General features: G+C 34.6%; 3 protein-coding genes across 3 annotated transcripts; 2 read left to right on the forward strand and 1 right to left on the reverse strand.

Moving 5' to 3' along the window:
• Positions 1-1,147: 1,147 nt before the first annotated feature.
• LOC101245780 (uncharacterized) lies at positions 1,148-5,630 on the forward strand. Its single transcript, NM_001322121.1, has 7 exons — positions 1,148-1,363; positions 1,462-1,584; positions 2,067-2,278; positions 3,089-3,232; positions 3,884-4,101; positions 4,456-4,714; positions 5,149-5,630. Exons 1-7 carry the CDS (start codon positions 1,279-1,281, stop codon positions 5,281-5,283), a joined length of 1,176 nt encoding a protein of 391 aa, NP_001309050.1. The 5' UTR covers positions 1,148-1,278; the 3' UTR covers positions 5,284-5,630.
• Positions 5,631-5,736: 106 nt separating this feature from the next.
• Positions 5,737-10,787, forward strand: LOC101246074 (protein PHOTOSYSTEM I ASSEMBLY 2, chloroplastic). The gene is made up of 3 exons (XM_004244457.5): positions 5,737-7,082; positions 10,138-10,287; positions 10,433-10,787. Exons 1-3 carry the CDS (start codon positions 6,873-6,875, stop codon positions 10,526-10,528), a joined length of 456 nt encoding a protein of 151 aa, XP_004244505.1. The 5' UTR covers positions 5,737-6,872; the 3' UTR covers positions 10,529-10,787.
• Positions 10,788-11,164: 377 nt separating this feature from the next.
• Positions 11,165-15,635, reverse strand: LOC101253607 (uncharacterized). The gene is made up of 5 exons (XM_004244649.5): positions 15,281-15,635; positions 15,085-15,180; positions 13,267-13,392; positions 12,728-12,767; positions 11,165-11,516 (listed from the first exon to the last, which is right to left on the reverse strand). Exons 1-5 carry the CDS (start codon positions 15,434-15,436, stop codon positions 11,446-11,448), a joined length of 489 nt encoding a protein of 162 aa, XP_004244697.1. The 5' UTR covers positions 15,437-15,635; the 3' UTR covers positions 11,165-11,445.
• Positions 15,636-15,844: the final 209 nt, after the last annotated feature.

The raw sequence follows: 15,844 nt of genomic DNA on the forward strand, positions 1-15,844 counted from the left end.
TTAGAAACCGAATTATACAAATTCTAGATTTATATAATCAGGAAACTGAATAGCAAGTGTAATCACAAATTTAAAGAAGGAAAAATTACATAAATTAGTACATTTTAATAAATAATTACTGATTTTAGCAATACTTTTTATTTATTACCATTTATAACAATGCTATGTCAAATCTACAATATGAATTAAAAGTGAATTATGTATGCAATATATATGAATTATAATTGTTTTTTGAAATATATTATGTTTGTTTGGTAAAAATTTGACATATTGTATTATAAGTATATTAAAATGTGCGATAAATGTATTATCCATTATTAAAATTTGTATTATATATAAATAATAAATTGTTATTTGTAATATGTATTAAACTTGTATTAAAAATGAATTAAAAGTGATCAAGTGAAAAAAAGATATTATTGCTATAAATGGTAAATATTTTTTTATTTTAGTATATTTATGTAAGTTTCCCTTTAAAGAATCCAAACTATAGTTATATATTGCATAATATACTCTAGATATTTGTCATTTCGAATAATCACCCCCTCCCCCCAAAGTAACTTCATTAGGCTTCATAAGTATAGTTAGTTAATTACGATTCATAACTACATGTTAGAGGAACAAGAGGGGTGAGCGAGATGGCGAGAGAGGAGAGAAGGCAGAGAGTAGATAGAGGTAAATTTTATTTATATATATTTGTCGGATTACATATGTATATCTGTCAAATAATTGTATATATATAATTGATATACATATATATTTGTATATCGGGATTGAGAGAGGGGGGAGATAGGTGATTTATATATCTGCCATATAATTGTATATGTATATGTATATGTATGATAAGTATGTGTATAAGAGGGTAGAGAGGCGAGAGATAGGAGAGAGGCACACATAACTATAGCTTAAAAAAAGACTGCAAGTGATAATTAATTAAAATTATAGCTATGTTAGCTAATTAACTAGTGTATATGTTTGAACAATTCGATTATCGCATGAATTTTCCCAAAAAAAAAAATCCACCAGAGTTCAATGGGCTCTACCGGACTCCAAATTTGGACCCAACCCGATCCATTAAGGCCCAATTTTCAAATCTCCCCGTAACTTCCTCAATCTCCTTCCCTTCTCCGGCGAAATCTACCCTCTAAATTATTTTTTCCGGCGAAATCCTCTCAACTAGACGGGCACTATTGCCTCTTCACTGAGTCTCCATCGGATTCCGGCCTTTGGCTTTTTGAAGCTGGGATAGTATTAGGAATTGGTGTTCCCTACAAAGATATGATAGGAAAGAGAGTGTGCAGTGGATGGCGCCCGTTCCTTCTATGTTTGCCTCTGTTTTTTGTTTTTGTTCATATAATGTCAGGTAAATACTGAGTAGTTCCCTATTTCAATCTTTTTATTGTTTGTCTTTTAAATTGAAGCATCAATCTAGCTTACTGGTTTAAATTATCCGATCCTCAGTTTTAGAACTACGGCAGCAGTCTGCTGCAGAAGTTCCACAAAGGAAACAATACAAGAAGTTTGATCATCTGGTTTTTGGACCTGCTGCAGGCGAAGGGTTGCCTGATCGGCTACAGTGCAAAGGTTTACAACTTTTTGCATTAATATTTGCAATTTCTATTAAATTTCACAGTATTTCCTTTAACAGCAGTGTTAGGGTAATTCTTAGTGTATGCGTCTCAACTAGCATTTGAACTGGGTGCAAATTTGTATGTAGTTTCTCTTAGGACATTTAGAAACTTGTGAAATGGTATGCTTGTAAGCGTATGTCTCATGTTGAACTAGTTATGTTGCTCAAACTTTTAGTGAGAAGCTCTAATTAGAGTGTACTACACCATGTATTCTAGTTTAATAATTTCTAGCTCAAGTATACTGGATAACCTCCTTCAATTGCAGTGTTATTCAATTAGCTCTCTCAAGGTGCATTTCTGGATCTCAGTTGCATGAAATGCGTGTTCGGATTGCTGCAAACCTAACTTAGTAGTGTTTCTACCATATGATCTCTTTATTATTCATGCATATAAATTAAAGATTAGTAAATTTACTTTTGGTAATCTAAATGACAGGCAACAAAGCTCTCACCAAGACACATATTGGAGCATCTTCTAATAATTTGAAGGCTGGAGGCAATATTTCCATTGTCACTGTGTTTGCCACGTATAATGTTGATCAGCAGACAAATGGCAAATCATTAGACAGTGTTACGGTTGGGAACATTTCCTACAACAAGGTGGAAAGGTCAATTGCCATCTTGAATGTCTTTGTTAATTTTATTCAGGTAAACCCATGTGCAAGACGTTATAGATCAATCCTGTGTACTTGTTAAGATTCTCAAGTAGACTTTGATGCCATAAACTCTGCTTTGCTGATATGAAAATTGGATAATCAGGCAAAGCACCAGCAGAAATCATTTTTGGAAAACCTGTCCTCGAAAGTTTTTTATTTTCTTCCTACTTTATCCACAAAAAAAAGGTTATTGTTTTCTTCATATCACACTTTTGAAATAGTCGAAACTAATGATGGTTAAGGCTACTGTGTTACGCATACCTCTTAATGGATCCTACAAAAGAACTTGTCTAGGATTGGTATTGTGAAGTGTTGCTTTTTGGTATACATATGTTTGAGATGCGTGAAGGCTTTCAACTGCTAATGTTTTATGGTAGATGCACCTATTTGAAAGGCCTCTTGCATCCTTCTTAGTGGTGTTTGGCAAGGTGTCGGGTAGAAGCATTCATGATAAAACATTAAAGACTGCCTTCCTCATTAGCCTTTAGTTCAAACTCATTAGAGTGAGCTTCGATCGATCGCATATTTGGCCTTATTTTGTGGACGCAAACAAACAGATATCATGGTTTGCTTCATCATATTTTTTGTTTCATAGTCTTATGAGAACCTTGATATTCCTTCTGGATATCTTGGCACTTCCATTTTTCTTTCATATTTTACTTCTAATGTGCCTGTCTTGCTGCAAAATTAGACATCTGATAATATCTTATTGCCAAACCAAATTTGGCAATCTATTGCCATATGTATTATCTAGAAGTTGATTTCAGTTGCAATATATTTAAAATGGAATTGATACGTGCAGGAAACCATGCCTCAAAGCAACATCATCATTCTTACTAATCCATCATCTAAACTTCCAGTGGAAAGAGATAGACTGACCATTCTGCCCATTCAAGGTGATTATTCACGAGAAATGTTGATGCTACAAAGAATCAGGTCTTACATTGTAAGAGCACAGTTTATTATGAATGGTATTCTTCTTTTTATGTTGATTTGGTTTTAGAACTTCCCCAATTCCTATTGTTGGTTACAGAATGCCAGGTGTGCTTCAGATTATCTTCTGACTTCTGTAACTCGGGAAAATCATCTTTCCAAACTGCATAAGCTAATTGGCTACATGTATATTTGCATTTTCGAATGCACTTGGGCCTTTACTGTCCTTGTGCTGTTGAATCATCCATATCCTTATTTTAAATATTAGCAAATCACCATGTCCTTATACTGTTGAATCACCCATGAATATTTGCTTGCATTTGGTTGGTCGTGTAGTAATTATTAGAGCTAATTCAGATTGTTCATTTGGCGATCTCTTGTCGCGCCAGAATAGTTTTTATGTTTCTTTCCAATTGGTCACTAAGTGTCAGCATGTTTCCAGAAATTATCGAGCAATTCTCTAACATGATGACATATAAACATATAGTAAAGGGACATAGTTAAAAGTTCCATCTTTTGTACATAAGTGTTGATTTATTGCAAAATTTTCTGTCACTACTCTATTTCTGTCGATTTGTCGAGTCTAATTTCCTAAGAAATTTTTAGATGTTTGTCATTTGTATCAGGCATGGTGTTCTTTTCCGCTAAATGTTTTCCACTGCAGGTCTTTCTAGAAACTCGGGCTTCAGAGCATTCAAAATTGAAGGGACAAGTGAATCACTACATCTTTACCGACTCAGATATAGCAGTGGTTGATGATTTGGGGCAGATATTTAATGATCACCCTGATTTTCATGTGGCTCTAACATTCCGTAACAACAAAGAGCAACCTCTGAATTCAGGATTTATAGCAGTGAGGGGCACTCCGGAGGGAATTTTAAGGTTTGTTGATCTGTATTCTGTTCTCCCTGAATTTATCGGGGACAGTGCTAATAGGATATCTAGTAATGGTGATTTGCTTGCGTGTTCGAATTTTTTTGGATTTTGATAGCAGCGGAGGATGCTCCTCAGTCACTTCTAAGCTAATAGGTGTTGTTTTATGTAGTTCTGATATTGTTTAGGAGAAACACCAGAGATTTAACAAATGTTTCTTTGTATGTATGCTTGAAATTTCGAAAACCTGTGATTTAGACATTTAGTATTATCTGTTTTTTTTGGTCAGAATGTAAAGTTTCTTTCACTAATTTGTTTATATCTCTTCTTAAAGCCATTGTTTGTAACTCCTTAACTGTGCAGAGCAAAGTTTTTCTTAGAAGAAGTGCTAAAAGCCTACACGTCAAAGTTCATGAAAGCTTCCAGAATGCTCGGGGATCAATTAGCTCTTGCTTGGGTAGTAAAATCTCACTCTTCCTTAGATGTACGAAGGTTTTCTAGGAAACAAGCATTTATGGACCAAATCAGTGGTGCTTCAGTGCTATTTTTGCCTTGTTCCATTTATAACTGGACACCACCGGAGGGTGCCGGTCAATTTCATGGGATGCCCTTGGATGTTAAGGTACAAATCTGATTTAAGCTTTGTCTTGGGTTATTATAAATGATAAATTTATTGTGAGGTTCTGAAATTACTTTTGGATTACTAGTTAAGGGAGTTGTAAATTATTGACATATAAATATGTAGATGGTTATCAACTAAACGTACATATAACTGAAACAAAATATCCAAGTGCATTCTCTATGTTAGAATTTCAGAAGAGTCTCCATTATGTTGTAGATGTGGCTTGGACAGTTATACTGTTGCTTAAGTATAGGGCTATAGGCACTCTTAAATCGCTTCCACGTGGACCTCTTAAGCGAATCTGTTCGCAATTATTGAAAATGAATTAGAATTGGTAAACTTTTAGTCTCATGATGAATGACATACTTCATAGATGAGATTACAAAAGGATACCTGGGTTCTGTTCTGAGTTTTGGATTTGTTTTTGGGCACAGGTTGTGCATTTTAAGGGATCAAGAAAGAGACTTATGCTGGAGTCTTGGAGCTTCTTAAAGTCAACGTCATCTTCAGACATTGCCGACATGTTATGCTTAATCTTAAGAAGTGGCAGGACAAAGTACGATTTCTAGTTCAGATTAATTTTGGTCTTATCAGAGTTCTTTTTGAGCAAGAATGTGTGCACATTCATTTAGAAGAATGACCAGGCCATCTGAGGTTGTTGGTTGTAAGACCAGTCATCGTTCGCGATCCAAATGGAGCTTGAGCTTAAAACAACAGGTCAATATTGCCCGCTCAGATCAGATGACAGATGGTTTCTAGCTAAAAAGGAAACAGACACAGCTTGTATTATTAATTTTTGTGTAACTATATGTAAGTTCTTGAAATTGACTCCATGTAATCCTTCTTTGTTTTCTAGAAACATCAACAAGATAACTTTTTTGCTGTGTTCTATAGGAACTTCAACATTGTTTTCTCCTCTTCTGGTATGTAAAATATATCACTAATATGTGTTATTGAGTTTATACATTTATGAGATTGTTTTTATGGTTTGCTAAAATGAAGCAATAAAGTTTTGATTTCTTTTTTATTTTTGGGGTTCTCACTATAAGAGCAATGGAAAATGCAACATATATTTGTTCAAAGGTGAAATTAGGTGACTTTGTTGAATAGGAAATTAAGTGGTGATAGAGAAAGGTTAGAGGTGAGCAACTGAAAGAGTTTTTAAGGGAAATAATGCATGAGATGAGGGGGAGTTTTGAGAGTGAATTGTGCAGATCGGTGACGAATTTAGAATTTTAATAAGCTAAAATTCAAAGAAGAATATTTAACATTTGTTATTTTTACATAAAAAACAATTTTATCTTTATATATAGAATGTATAATTTCTTTTATATCGAAGAGGGTTCATGAAATTCCTGACTTCATTTCACAATAATCATTCACACGCTCAACATAAAGTGAAAATCAACTCAATATGCACATTTTAAATGATGTTTGTATGTCTATAATAATAATAACTATAAACACTAGTTGATTTGTCAATGTGAGAAGTACTATAATTTTAAAAAGATAGTATAAAATGAAAACGTCCTCAATATAGGCACTTAAAATGATATATTAAGTGAAAACCACTTCATATCTCTATGAAGTGTTGAATACGCGCTCTTTAAATAATATTTACATGACTACAATAATTATAAATATTAGTTGACATATTAAAATAAAAAGTAATATAATTTTAAAATAATAGTCAAAATTCATCTCAAAAATATTATTATTTATTCCTACTATAAAAATTAACTTAAATATAATTATTCCCAAGTTGACAAATAATTAAAACTAGAAATAGAAATTTATACATCATTAATTTTCTATCATAGTTAACAAAAATTTAATTATCAAAGTCATAATCCTCTCTTTTACAGATATATACCAATCAAAAGGAACAAATTATAATTATCAATTTATCATATTTAAAAGTATTCAAATTAAACTTTATACTAAATCGATATAATATCAATGTAGATAATCAAAATTACAATATCAAAACTCGCAAATTATGAGGCGGGTCAGACTAAACTATAGTATATCGGAAGAACTTTCATCGAGAACTGTTTACGCCACACGATAAACAAAGCAAATTGAAGTCATAATTTCTTTTTTTTTTTTTGTATAAAATTGGATTCATTTTTGCTGAAGAAATTGAAGAGCAAAAAAAATGGCTAGTTGTAGTTGTACATGCTCTAATTACAGACCTATAATTTCTGCAAAAAAATCAGATGTTGTTAATCGTTTTTTATCACAATTGATGATCTATGGAGATCGTAGAGTTAAGAAAATACCCAGAATTTGTGTTGTAAGAGCATCAGCAGTTGATAGTTCGTCTCACTTTGTTGAACGCATCGAGAAGGCATGGTTGATTTCTAAGGTACTTCCTTTTTCCATCAATTTTAGGTTTGATAGTTGCTTGAAGAAAAAAAAATTTACTTCTGTGTATATAGCGAATTAGCTACTAGCAATCAGTAAAGCTGGAATGGACCTATGGAAAATTAGGATTTAAATTCATGTAGAAGCAAAAAGGTTGGTGATTTTTCCCCGGTCTAAGCCTTGGCGGACAGAGTTAATCACTACTTGTCGTTGGTGGGTGGCAGAGGTGAATCCAGGATTACTAAATGCTTTTAAGATAAGATCTGGGCTCGTTTGGTTGACATGTTAGTGACGGGATAAGTTATCTCATATACATGGTGGGATAAGTTATTCGTGGATAAGTAATTAATCCTGGGATAACTAGTTCCCAACCAAACGATAGTGGCAAGAAAATTTTAGTTGCTTTACTGAATATATCTGCTGCTGTATGCATTATCAGAAATTGAAGTGTTATAAGGCTGTAAAAAGGGGATGAATGGGCAGCAAATGTGAATCAATCCTGCGACTTTTAAGGGTTAAGACTAGGGCTCGAACCAGTGCACCACTCAAGTTTCTTTTGACCATGGGTGCCTTCAAATAATGCTAGATATATTTTAAGAATTATACAAATAGGATACCGCTGTTTAGTCAAATGATCATGGGTTCACGTGACCCTTGTTTAACACATAAATTCACCATTGCCTAGTGGATTAATAGAGGCGTGCACAAGCTGATGTGGACATCATTTGTAGAAAAAATTGATCAATCAACTATTTCCCTTTAACCCCTAAACTAGTTGAAGTTGACCTTGTGAATCTTCTCTAGATCTATTCCGTTCTGCCTATGCGAGCTTCCCATAGCCAATCTCAAGTCTGGATAAAGGAGGACAGTGGCCAAATTGATAAATAGTATAAATAACCATACTATCATGAATCCTCTAAGTATTGTGCTCATCATGTGCCCTCTTTTTCACATCTTGTATTTCCTGTCATGCCGTTTAGTTCATCTTGAAGTCTGGTTTTGTTTCCGTGAAGCTTGAGGAGGTTTAAGTTTTAAGCTTGAAGAAAAAGGAAAATGGATTACGGAAACAATGATAAAAAGGGAAGATTTTTTTTTTATGCTTGTTCCTTGGCTAAATAGATGGTGTTATCCAGAAATGTTAACCTAGGAAAATGAGTTGTTAATGAGTTACAACATTTGTAATTGCTTGTCCCAGCATCATGGCTTCTAGAAAGATGATTCGGATTCCCCTCTTTTTACCCTCATACCTTGGTCTCTGTTTTACTTTGATGGTGATGATTGATTATGTTACCCTCGATTGGTGTTTGACCAGTAAGACTCAACATTGTGCACATTGTAAAAGAGAGATGAGTTAGTACCTATATGTGGCTATGATGCTGAAGTGAGCAGACGATATGTACATGTATGCTTCAGATACTTTATCTCAAGTCTAAAACTAGAGAGCTATATCAAAAAAAAGAAAAGATGATGCACAATAACTCTAGCTATTATTTCAATAAGATGATGTACATGTATGCTTCAGATACTCTCGGATATATCATGTGTGAGCAGCTTCGATTATCTCATAGACCACTTAACCTTTGCTTGTCAAGAACCATTTAGCTCTGGTATGTTATGAAGAGGATCTTTCGATCAAATAACCTCAAATATCCCAGGACCCAGAGTCTCACTTGAAACAAGATCTATGGGTCGACAATCCACTCACAAAACTCCATTTGTGAGGGAGGAGCTTGAAAAAGACTACATAGACCAAGCAAAAAGAAAAGACTACATACACCAAACAAAAAAAAAGAAAAATGAGAAAAGGAAAGTTAAAATGAGATACCAATTTGTGGAAGTAAACCTGAAGATACTTCCTGATTACCACTTAATGGAAGAAAACCTGAAGACCTAAATCTTTGGAGCTGATATAATTTAGGAATTTGGGAGCAGGGAAGGTGTTACAGAGGATTTCTCCTTCATACCCAATAAGAGCACAATTTCCTACTCTAAGAAAGCACAAAATTTCCAACTCATTTTTACATTAGGGACAAATCATGTTTTCCTATGTCCAACGGTTGCTACATTGTGGGAATCCGGAAGGCATAATTCAAAGACGTGATACCTCAAATTTTACCCATGGACCATGTAAGAAAATATGCTATTTAGGTTTCTCTTCGTCTCCCTATGTTGTGAAGTACCCCTTCATCTATCAGCTTTGTTGATCACATGTACAAACCCTGTATGGACCCACCTGTGCTCATTACAAGTATCCATGAGTTTCACTTTGGTTTGTCCAGCTAGGGGGATTTATGCATCTTTGGAGGTTAGGTAGCTTAGGAAAAGCTTCTGGTTTGAAAAGCACGTGATTTATGGTTCGAGAGAGTGCCTTGTGGTCAAACAATATCTAAAAACTGGCCTACTCGAGAGAGGTTTAGAGTAGGGATAAGAACATCTATCAAGTTGTTTTGGTGGTATTTTTTTTAAATGCTATGATATGGTATATCCTGAAAGGGTATATGGTGTCTTTTTGTATATGAAAAGCTTAGGCACTATGGGGATTTTCAAGTTACAAATTGGCCAGTTAGACCATCTACTCTTGTAGAGCAACACCTACAAAAGTTAAGTCCTACTCATGCAGCCAGAACCACACCTGCAACTCAAGTCAATTCACAAGGTTTTTAAAATCTACCAATGAGATACAGACTAAATAATGTAGGTGAATAGTTTATTGATAAATAGAAAAACCCCAAATGCAAGATAGATACAGAAATCAGAAAATTCTACAAAAATATTATTTCTACCTAGAGTATCCAATCATCCACATTGGACTGAATATTTTCGTGTTCTCCAAACCGTAAGAATAATAATTACCTTTTCAAAAGTCATGTGATCCATATGCTTAACCAAGTACTTCAGTGGGAGATTCACTGGTTTTAATAAAATAAATAACTCAAATCGTTTTCTTCTATCTCGTAATATCTGAGTATCAATGTTAAAGCTTGTATTTGTAACAAGATTTTCCTCCATACTGATGTTGTTGCCTATTTCTTTTTCCGCTTACATGATGCGTGCAGCAACCTAGACCAATTATATGCTCTACTTGTGACTCAAACGGTCTTGTTGATTGCAACTGGTGCGGTGGTACTGGTTTCTTCATACTAGGCGACAATATGCTCTGTCAAGTGCCCTCTCGCAACACCAGCTGTGTCATCTGCACTGGAAAGGTAACTGACCTGAGCCTATGTAATTCTAAGTTGTAGGTACTGCAGATTTCTTCTTAAGACTGATTGTGTTCCGATAGATTGAGTTGTAATGCATATATGTTTAGACTAGATGCAATTCAAGTGAGTTGATTCTCTGCTATTTCAGGGTTCCGTATGCTGCACCGACTGTAAAGGAACAGGTCACCGTGCAAAGTGGTTGGGAGAGCCTCCTATCCCCAAGCCTCCTGTTACTGAAGAGTAACATCTCCACTGATCTCTTGAAATTTTAATCAAGTTCTTGATCCTTGGACAAGATCAATGTTCAGAATGCATCTTTGATACCTGTATTCATTGTTGAAAATAATATTTCTTTCTCAGTTGTACAATTGTTACATTAGTTTCATGATACCATTTCTGTAAAGCACATTTCTTTTCCCCTTTTGGTTCTTTTTGAGCCCTTATAGTCTATAGATGCTTTGTGAAAACGATAAAGAAGATATTATAACATTATTTTTCGCGAAGCTCAGCAGCATATTCATCTTGCATTAGAAGTTCATGATTTTACAGTAGATTTAAGGTAACGTAGAATTTGTAGAATTCCTATCTTGATTTTATTTGTCATTTATGATTTATCAGCCCAAAAAAAGAGGGCAATGCAGTGTGTTTTCTGTTCTAATCTATTTTTCTTCATAGTACTTTTTGATCATATATTGTTCAAATTTCAACGTTAGATGTAGTCTAACAATGGTAATAACTATTTACATTTTAGATTATATAAACCAATTGATTATTCAGGGTGTACGGTCCGTCTCTCTACCTTTCTCCACTTCGTCCATAATTCAAAGCCACTACCATGCCAAATTAAGATCAAAATACCATATTGGAAAGGAGTATAACCTTTGCTCAAACAATGAATCATTCATTTTCTAACATGTATTACAATACTTTTTACATTCTTGTAAAAGAAAGAAAGTTACTTGATGTCACTAATTAATGTCTAAAAAATAGCAAGAAAGAGCAACTATGTAAACTTAAAGAACCAAATGATACAAGAATTCTCCAAGAGACCAGTGCAAAATCTCCATTTTAGAATATAACATGATAAGATGTCATACAAGCTCATGTAGTACTAGATATCTAACATCAAGCATCTTCCCAATTCAAAGGTTGAATGACTTCTTAGTTATCATCGACAATTGCTGAAAACAGCATCTGGTTGATATCTTCACCTGATTCAGGGCTTTCATCCTCTGCATAATGGAGATGTTAGTCAGCAAAAGTAGATCTGACTCCTTCAAGAAAAAAACTACTTAAACGAATGGCATTGATCATTGGTATTACGTTCTACTATTGATCATTGAGTATATCCCATAACAAAATCTAAAAGCACAACAGATGCTTTCATGGCAGGAGAGAAACAACACATGCAATAGATGCTTCAATGACTAGAGAGATAGTATCTTTCATGTCAAATCTAGATGTTAAGAGGAGTCTTTAATTATGGTGTAGGAAGAGCATTGTATCTGATTTGGTCTCTATGTTTGACCTCCTGAATTCGGAAACAGCCTCTTTACGTTCTCAAGATAGATGTAAGGCTGCGTACACACCACCCTTCCCAGACCCCAGTACCTTGTTGTTGCCTGACCTCATGGATTTCTTTCTACCCGGAGAAGGCTGTTTCACATTTCTCTTGTTTGTACTTTTTGGCACCTCATTGGTACACCTTAAAAAAACTAAAAGCACATATTTATTCAAACCATGAATGTTTATGAGTATCAGCAAAAGCCAACCCACACCCGTTTCAGGGCCGGAGCTGAGAAGCACTCAAAGAAATAAAGGTAAGCCAGCAAACTATGCCTTAATCCCAAACTAAAAGGTGTTGCCTAGTTGAATCATGTATTTCTATTTTGCTTTATTTGGACCTATTTCTTACCACTACTTGTAGTTGATAGTCATTTAAGACAAATTAGAGATTCTCTAAATCTCTGGCTTATCCCTAACCGGACATAATGTAACAACAATTACATTTTGATTTTCACTAATTTGTATTGTTCTTAACTAAGTCTGCGGAAATAGTAAGTTGTAATTGCACCCATTTTTTAATTTAAGCAATTGAGTTTAGATGTCCAAAATGCTCCGAGGGACTGATCACAGCTAGCCCGAAGTTGACTATGCAGTGCAAGGGTATAAAGCCTTTTCAAAGGAAGATTTGACAAACCATCAATCACAGGTTCAACAATTTGCTAAGTGGTGATGAGGAAAAAAGAAAGAAAAATTGCTGCTTTTAAGTTTCAAAAATAGTCAAAAGCTTGTTGGTCACAGTCACAACAGAACCATCAGACACATATTTACCTCTCTTTCATTTCTATCTTTTTCTTTAGATAAGAAACATAATTTGTATACCAGTCTAGTGTTAAAAATTGAAGATACAAGTTATAGAACTGCTATTATGATACTGCACCTGTTCTTGATCTGACTTGAGTTGTCCATTCATCAATGACCTGCACATCAAGAAAACAGAAAAGTTATGGAAGAGAGAGAGAGAGACATAAAACCAAGGGGAGGGAGGGGGTGGGGTGGGGTGGGGGGAAAGCGGGAAAATTGCCACCACAGCAAACACTTAAATCCTTGCCCTTTAAATTAGATTTTGGTTGCTTGCTGGCAACTGGTGCGCAATATTGAGAAACCATTTGGAAATTTTTGCAACCTTACTACAGTCTAGATGAAGTCAATAAAATTGCTGTTAGATAGACCAAGCAGAGTAAAACCTAGGAATTGATAGACAGAAGGATGTGAGATGAAAATCATATTTCATTTTAGAACCTTACAAGATATCTCTTGGAGCAAATTATAATATATTATACACACTGATTACAAATCAAGCATGCAGTCTTTCCAGATAGAATGGCTAAGGTAGGCGGGGAGAGGAATAGCTCAGAACTCAACCATATATATAGGAACAGTATTATCCTTGAGGATAATGCTGCAAAATTAAGTTACCTGGTTGAAACTAGCATATGATTGATTATCAGAATCACTGATGACAGGAACACCTGTGGATAATTGCAACCTTTGCAGCAACGACCTGTTCCCAACTAAGGTTGCCCGAGCTTTATCAATCAAATCCTGTTTTTAGTGCATTCAGCATAAAAGCTTTTAAATCCCAGCAAAGTGAAAGCAACATATATGATAAAGAATGAGGTGATTGGACACCACTTTGCCACTAATAACCAGAAAGTCTTGGTCCCAACAATTGCAACTTGTATAGTACAGAAAATCTATACATGAACTTTATATACAGACTGATTTTGTGTAACCTCAATTTTACTCAAAAGAAATACATCTCATTCAAATTTCACACTGAGCTTTGATATATGTGTTCCAGTACTAATCCATGGAAGGAGGCATTCAAAAGAATCAATAGGTAGAGGATCTAAATAATAGGCTACAAACAAAACTAAGTACACATCTTAATTTTGAACTGCATTTCTTTTGCTTTATCATGGATTCCATCATTAAGGCACTCAACTTCTGTGGCAAGACTACTCATATGAGATTTCTTGATGTAGACTACACTATCAGAAACTCAATGCTACAGATTCGGTGGTAAGGTTTCTACTACATATTCAATGCAGCCTTCGGTTTTTCCGAAGGACTAAACTGTCACATCATATGAAATCTTAAGTCAGTTTGATCAAGTTTCGTGAATTTATTTTTTCCCTGAATAACCTTACGTTTTGACATCATCTTGGTCCATTTCTTTGTAGATCCACTACTTTGAAAACGCAGTACTTGACACTTCATCATCATAGTAGTGGCATTTCCATGATGTGATGTATGAGTTCAAAGTAGTTATAGTTAATTACCAGATTATACAGTTTCCAACATTATATTCCCGATGGCCAAGCAATAACTCGAACATATTTTGACTTTTGAAAACCATTTGGATGGAGAAGTGGGCAGAAATATCGTGATGGTAACCAGATTTCAGCTTTTCACTAGGAACTCAAGAATAGGAAGTCGTCGGGAAACTGTTTTTTTGACTAAAGAACCACGAAAAAGCTTTAGATACTTTGAGAAACAGGTGAGAAAAAGAAACAAACCCAGTCTAATATTGGACAAGAAAAGGAAGAGGATTACTGCAAAAAAATAACTGGCTTTACCAACTTCTACAAATACAGGCCAAAACGCCTAGCTAAAACTTCAAATTTTATGACTGTACCTTGTTCCTCACAAATTTGGCACGATTCAAGCAACATGGTTCACTTCCTCCTACATTTAAGTATTAATTTTATCTTGAGTTTAAGAAACTCAAATAATATTAAGATTTCCAAAGCAGAAAGACAAATACACTCACAGATTAGTATACATACATACATATGTTAATTTGTCTTGAAACACAAATTATTTACTTAAATAAAACAGATCCAGATAGTGCAGACGGATATAGATAATTCATACAGGTAGAGGTGAGTTTATATGCTATATTATGGTAGAGCAGACGGACATAGATAATTCATACAGGTAGAGGCGAATTTATATGCTATAGTATGGCGCACCAGAATCCGTGATCTCTCCGTAAGACTAGGTATTTCTATATATCTCTAAAATTGGTACTAATATTACCTATGCTACAGGGAAGCTGAATGATGCACTTAGTTGAATACCGAGTTATCAACTCCATTCAATACAGTTTTTCCTCCTTTTTCTTCAATGGTGCACCATGTTCTAGAAATCCTATATTCGCTTCTACAAACAGGTTACCCCAACAAACTTGGTATTCAGGATAAATTAGTAGCAATCTAGCAATAGCAACACCTGTTTAGCTGCAAGTAGCTCACGACACTGCTCCTTCAAGCTGGACATTTCATCCTGAACTTTCTTAATCCTCGAAACTAGCTTCATGGGGTTCGCCTGTAACCCAACAAAAAATTGGGAAAAACAAGAAAAAAAATAATCAAAAACCCAGAAATGGGTTGATAAAAGAACTAAAGGGGTTGCGTTAATTACAAACATTATCAGGATAAACTTGTCGAAATTCCTTCTCGAGCTTGTTCTGAACCATGTTCAGGTCATGGTTGGCTTTGGTGAAAAGGGTCAATAACCCATCTACTGATTGATGTTGTTCGTTCTCTAAATGGTGATAATGACTGAGATTTCGATGACCCATTTCAATTTTCCTTCACCTTCTCTAGTTCTTTGGTCGGAAATTGCAGAAAGGAAGAATCTTGACTGTATACCTAACTGGAGATTTGGAGTTTTTTCTTTTGAATTTTTTGGGAAGAAAGCAGGGAAATTGGAGGGAACTGTCAAAATGAGTCCTTTGAAATATTGTAGTGTTAGTGGAATGAATCGAAATCGATAACCTCAGTCGAAAAAAAGTTTATCATTAATGTGTTATTGATTTAGCGGTTCAGATAACGATTTTAATTTTTATGGTTATCGGTTCTTAATGGTTTGAAATTAATAACCGGATAGTAAATTAAATAATTATATTTATACCATTTTGTATATAAAGTATATAAAATACTTGATTTAGAGTTTAGTTTTTTCTACTTTTATTTCTGGTTATCTCAAA

This window comes from Solanum lycopersicum, chromosome 8 (genome assembly GCF_036512215.1).
Source record: "Solanum lycopersicum chromosome 8, SLM_r2.1".
Lineage (NCBI taxonomy): Eukaryota > Viridiplantae > Streptophyta > Magnoliopsida > Solanales > Solanaceae > Solanum > Solanum lycopersicum.

What these genes read in the sequence shown, in the direction of transcription:
- LOC101253607 (XM_004244649.5), bottom strand. Translation starts at nt 15,436, where the DNA reads ATGGGTCATCGAAATCTCAGTCATTATCACCATTTAGAGAACGAACAA. An exon ending in GACAAGTTTATCCTGATAAT is followed by an intron (nt 15,181 to 15,280) that starts GTTTGTAATTAA and finishes GTTGGGTTACAG; the next exon opens with GCGAACCCCATGAAGCTAGT. An exon ending in CATATGCTAGTTTCAACCAG is followed by an intron (nt 12,768 to 13,266) that starts GTAACTTAATTT and finishes CTTGATGTGCAG; the next exon opens with GTCATTGATGAATGGACAAC.
- LOC101245780 (NM_001322121.1), top strand. Translation starts at nt 1,279, where the DNA reads ATGATAGGAAAGAGAGTGTGCAGTGGATGGCGCCCGTTCCTTCTATGT. An exon ending in TTTTGTTCATATAATGTCAG is followed by an intron (nt 1,364 to 1,461) that starts GTAAATACTGAG and finishes TCCGATCCTCAG; the next exon opens with TTTTAGAACTACGGCAGCAG. An exon ending in TCTTTGTTAATTTTATTCAG is followed by an intron (nt 2,279 to 3,088) that starts GTAAACCCATGT and finishes TGATACGTGCAG; the next exon opens with GAAACCATGCCTCAAAGCAA.
- LOC101246074 (XM_004244457.5), top strand. Translation starts at nt 6,873, where the DNA reads ATGGCTAGTTGTAGTTGTACATGCTCTAATTACAGACCTATAATTTCT. An exon ending in AGGCATGGTTGATTTCTAAG is followed by an intron (nt 7,083 to 10,137) that starts GTACTTCCTTTT and finishes TGATGCGTGCAG; the next exon opens with CAACCTAGACCAATTATATG. An exon ending in GTGTCATCTGCACTGGAAAG is followed by an intron (nt 10,288 to 10,432) that starts GTAACTGACCTG and finishes CTGCTATTTCAG; the next exon opens with GGTTCCGTATGCTGCACCGA.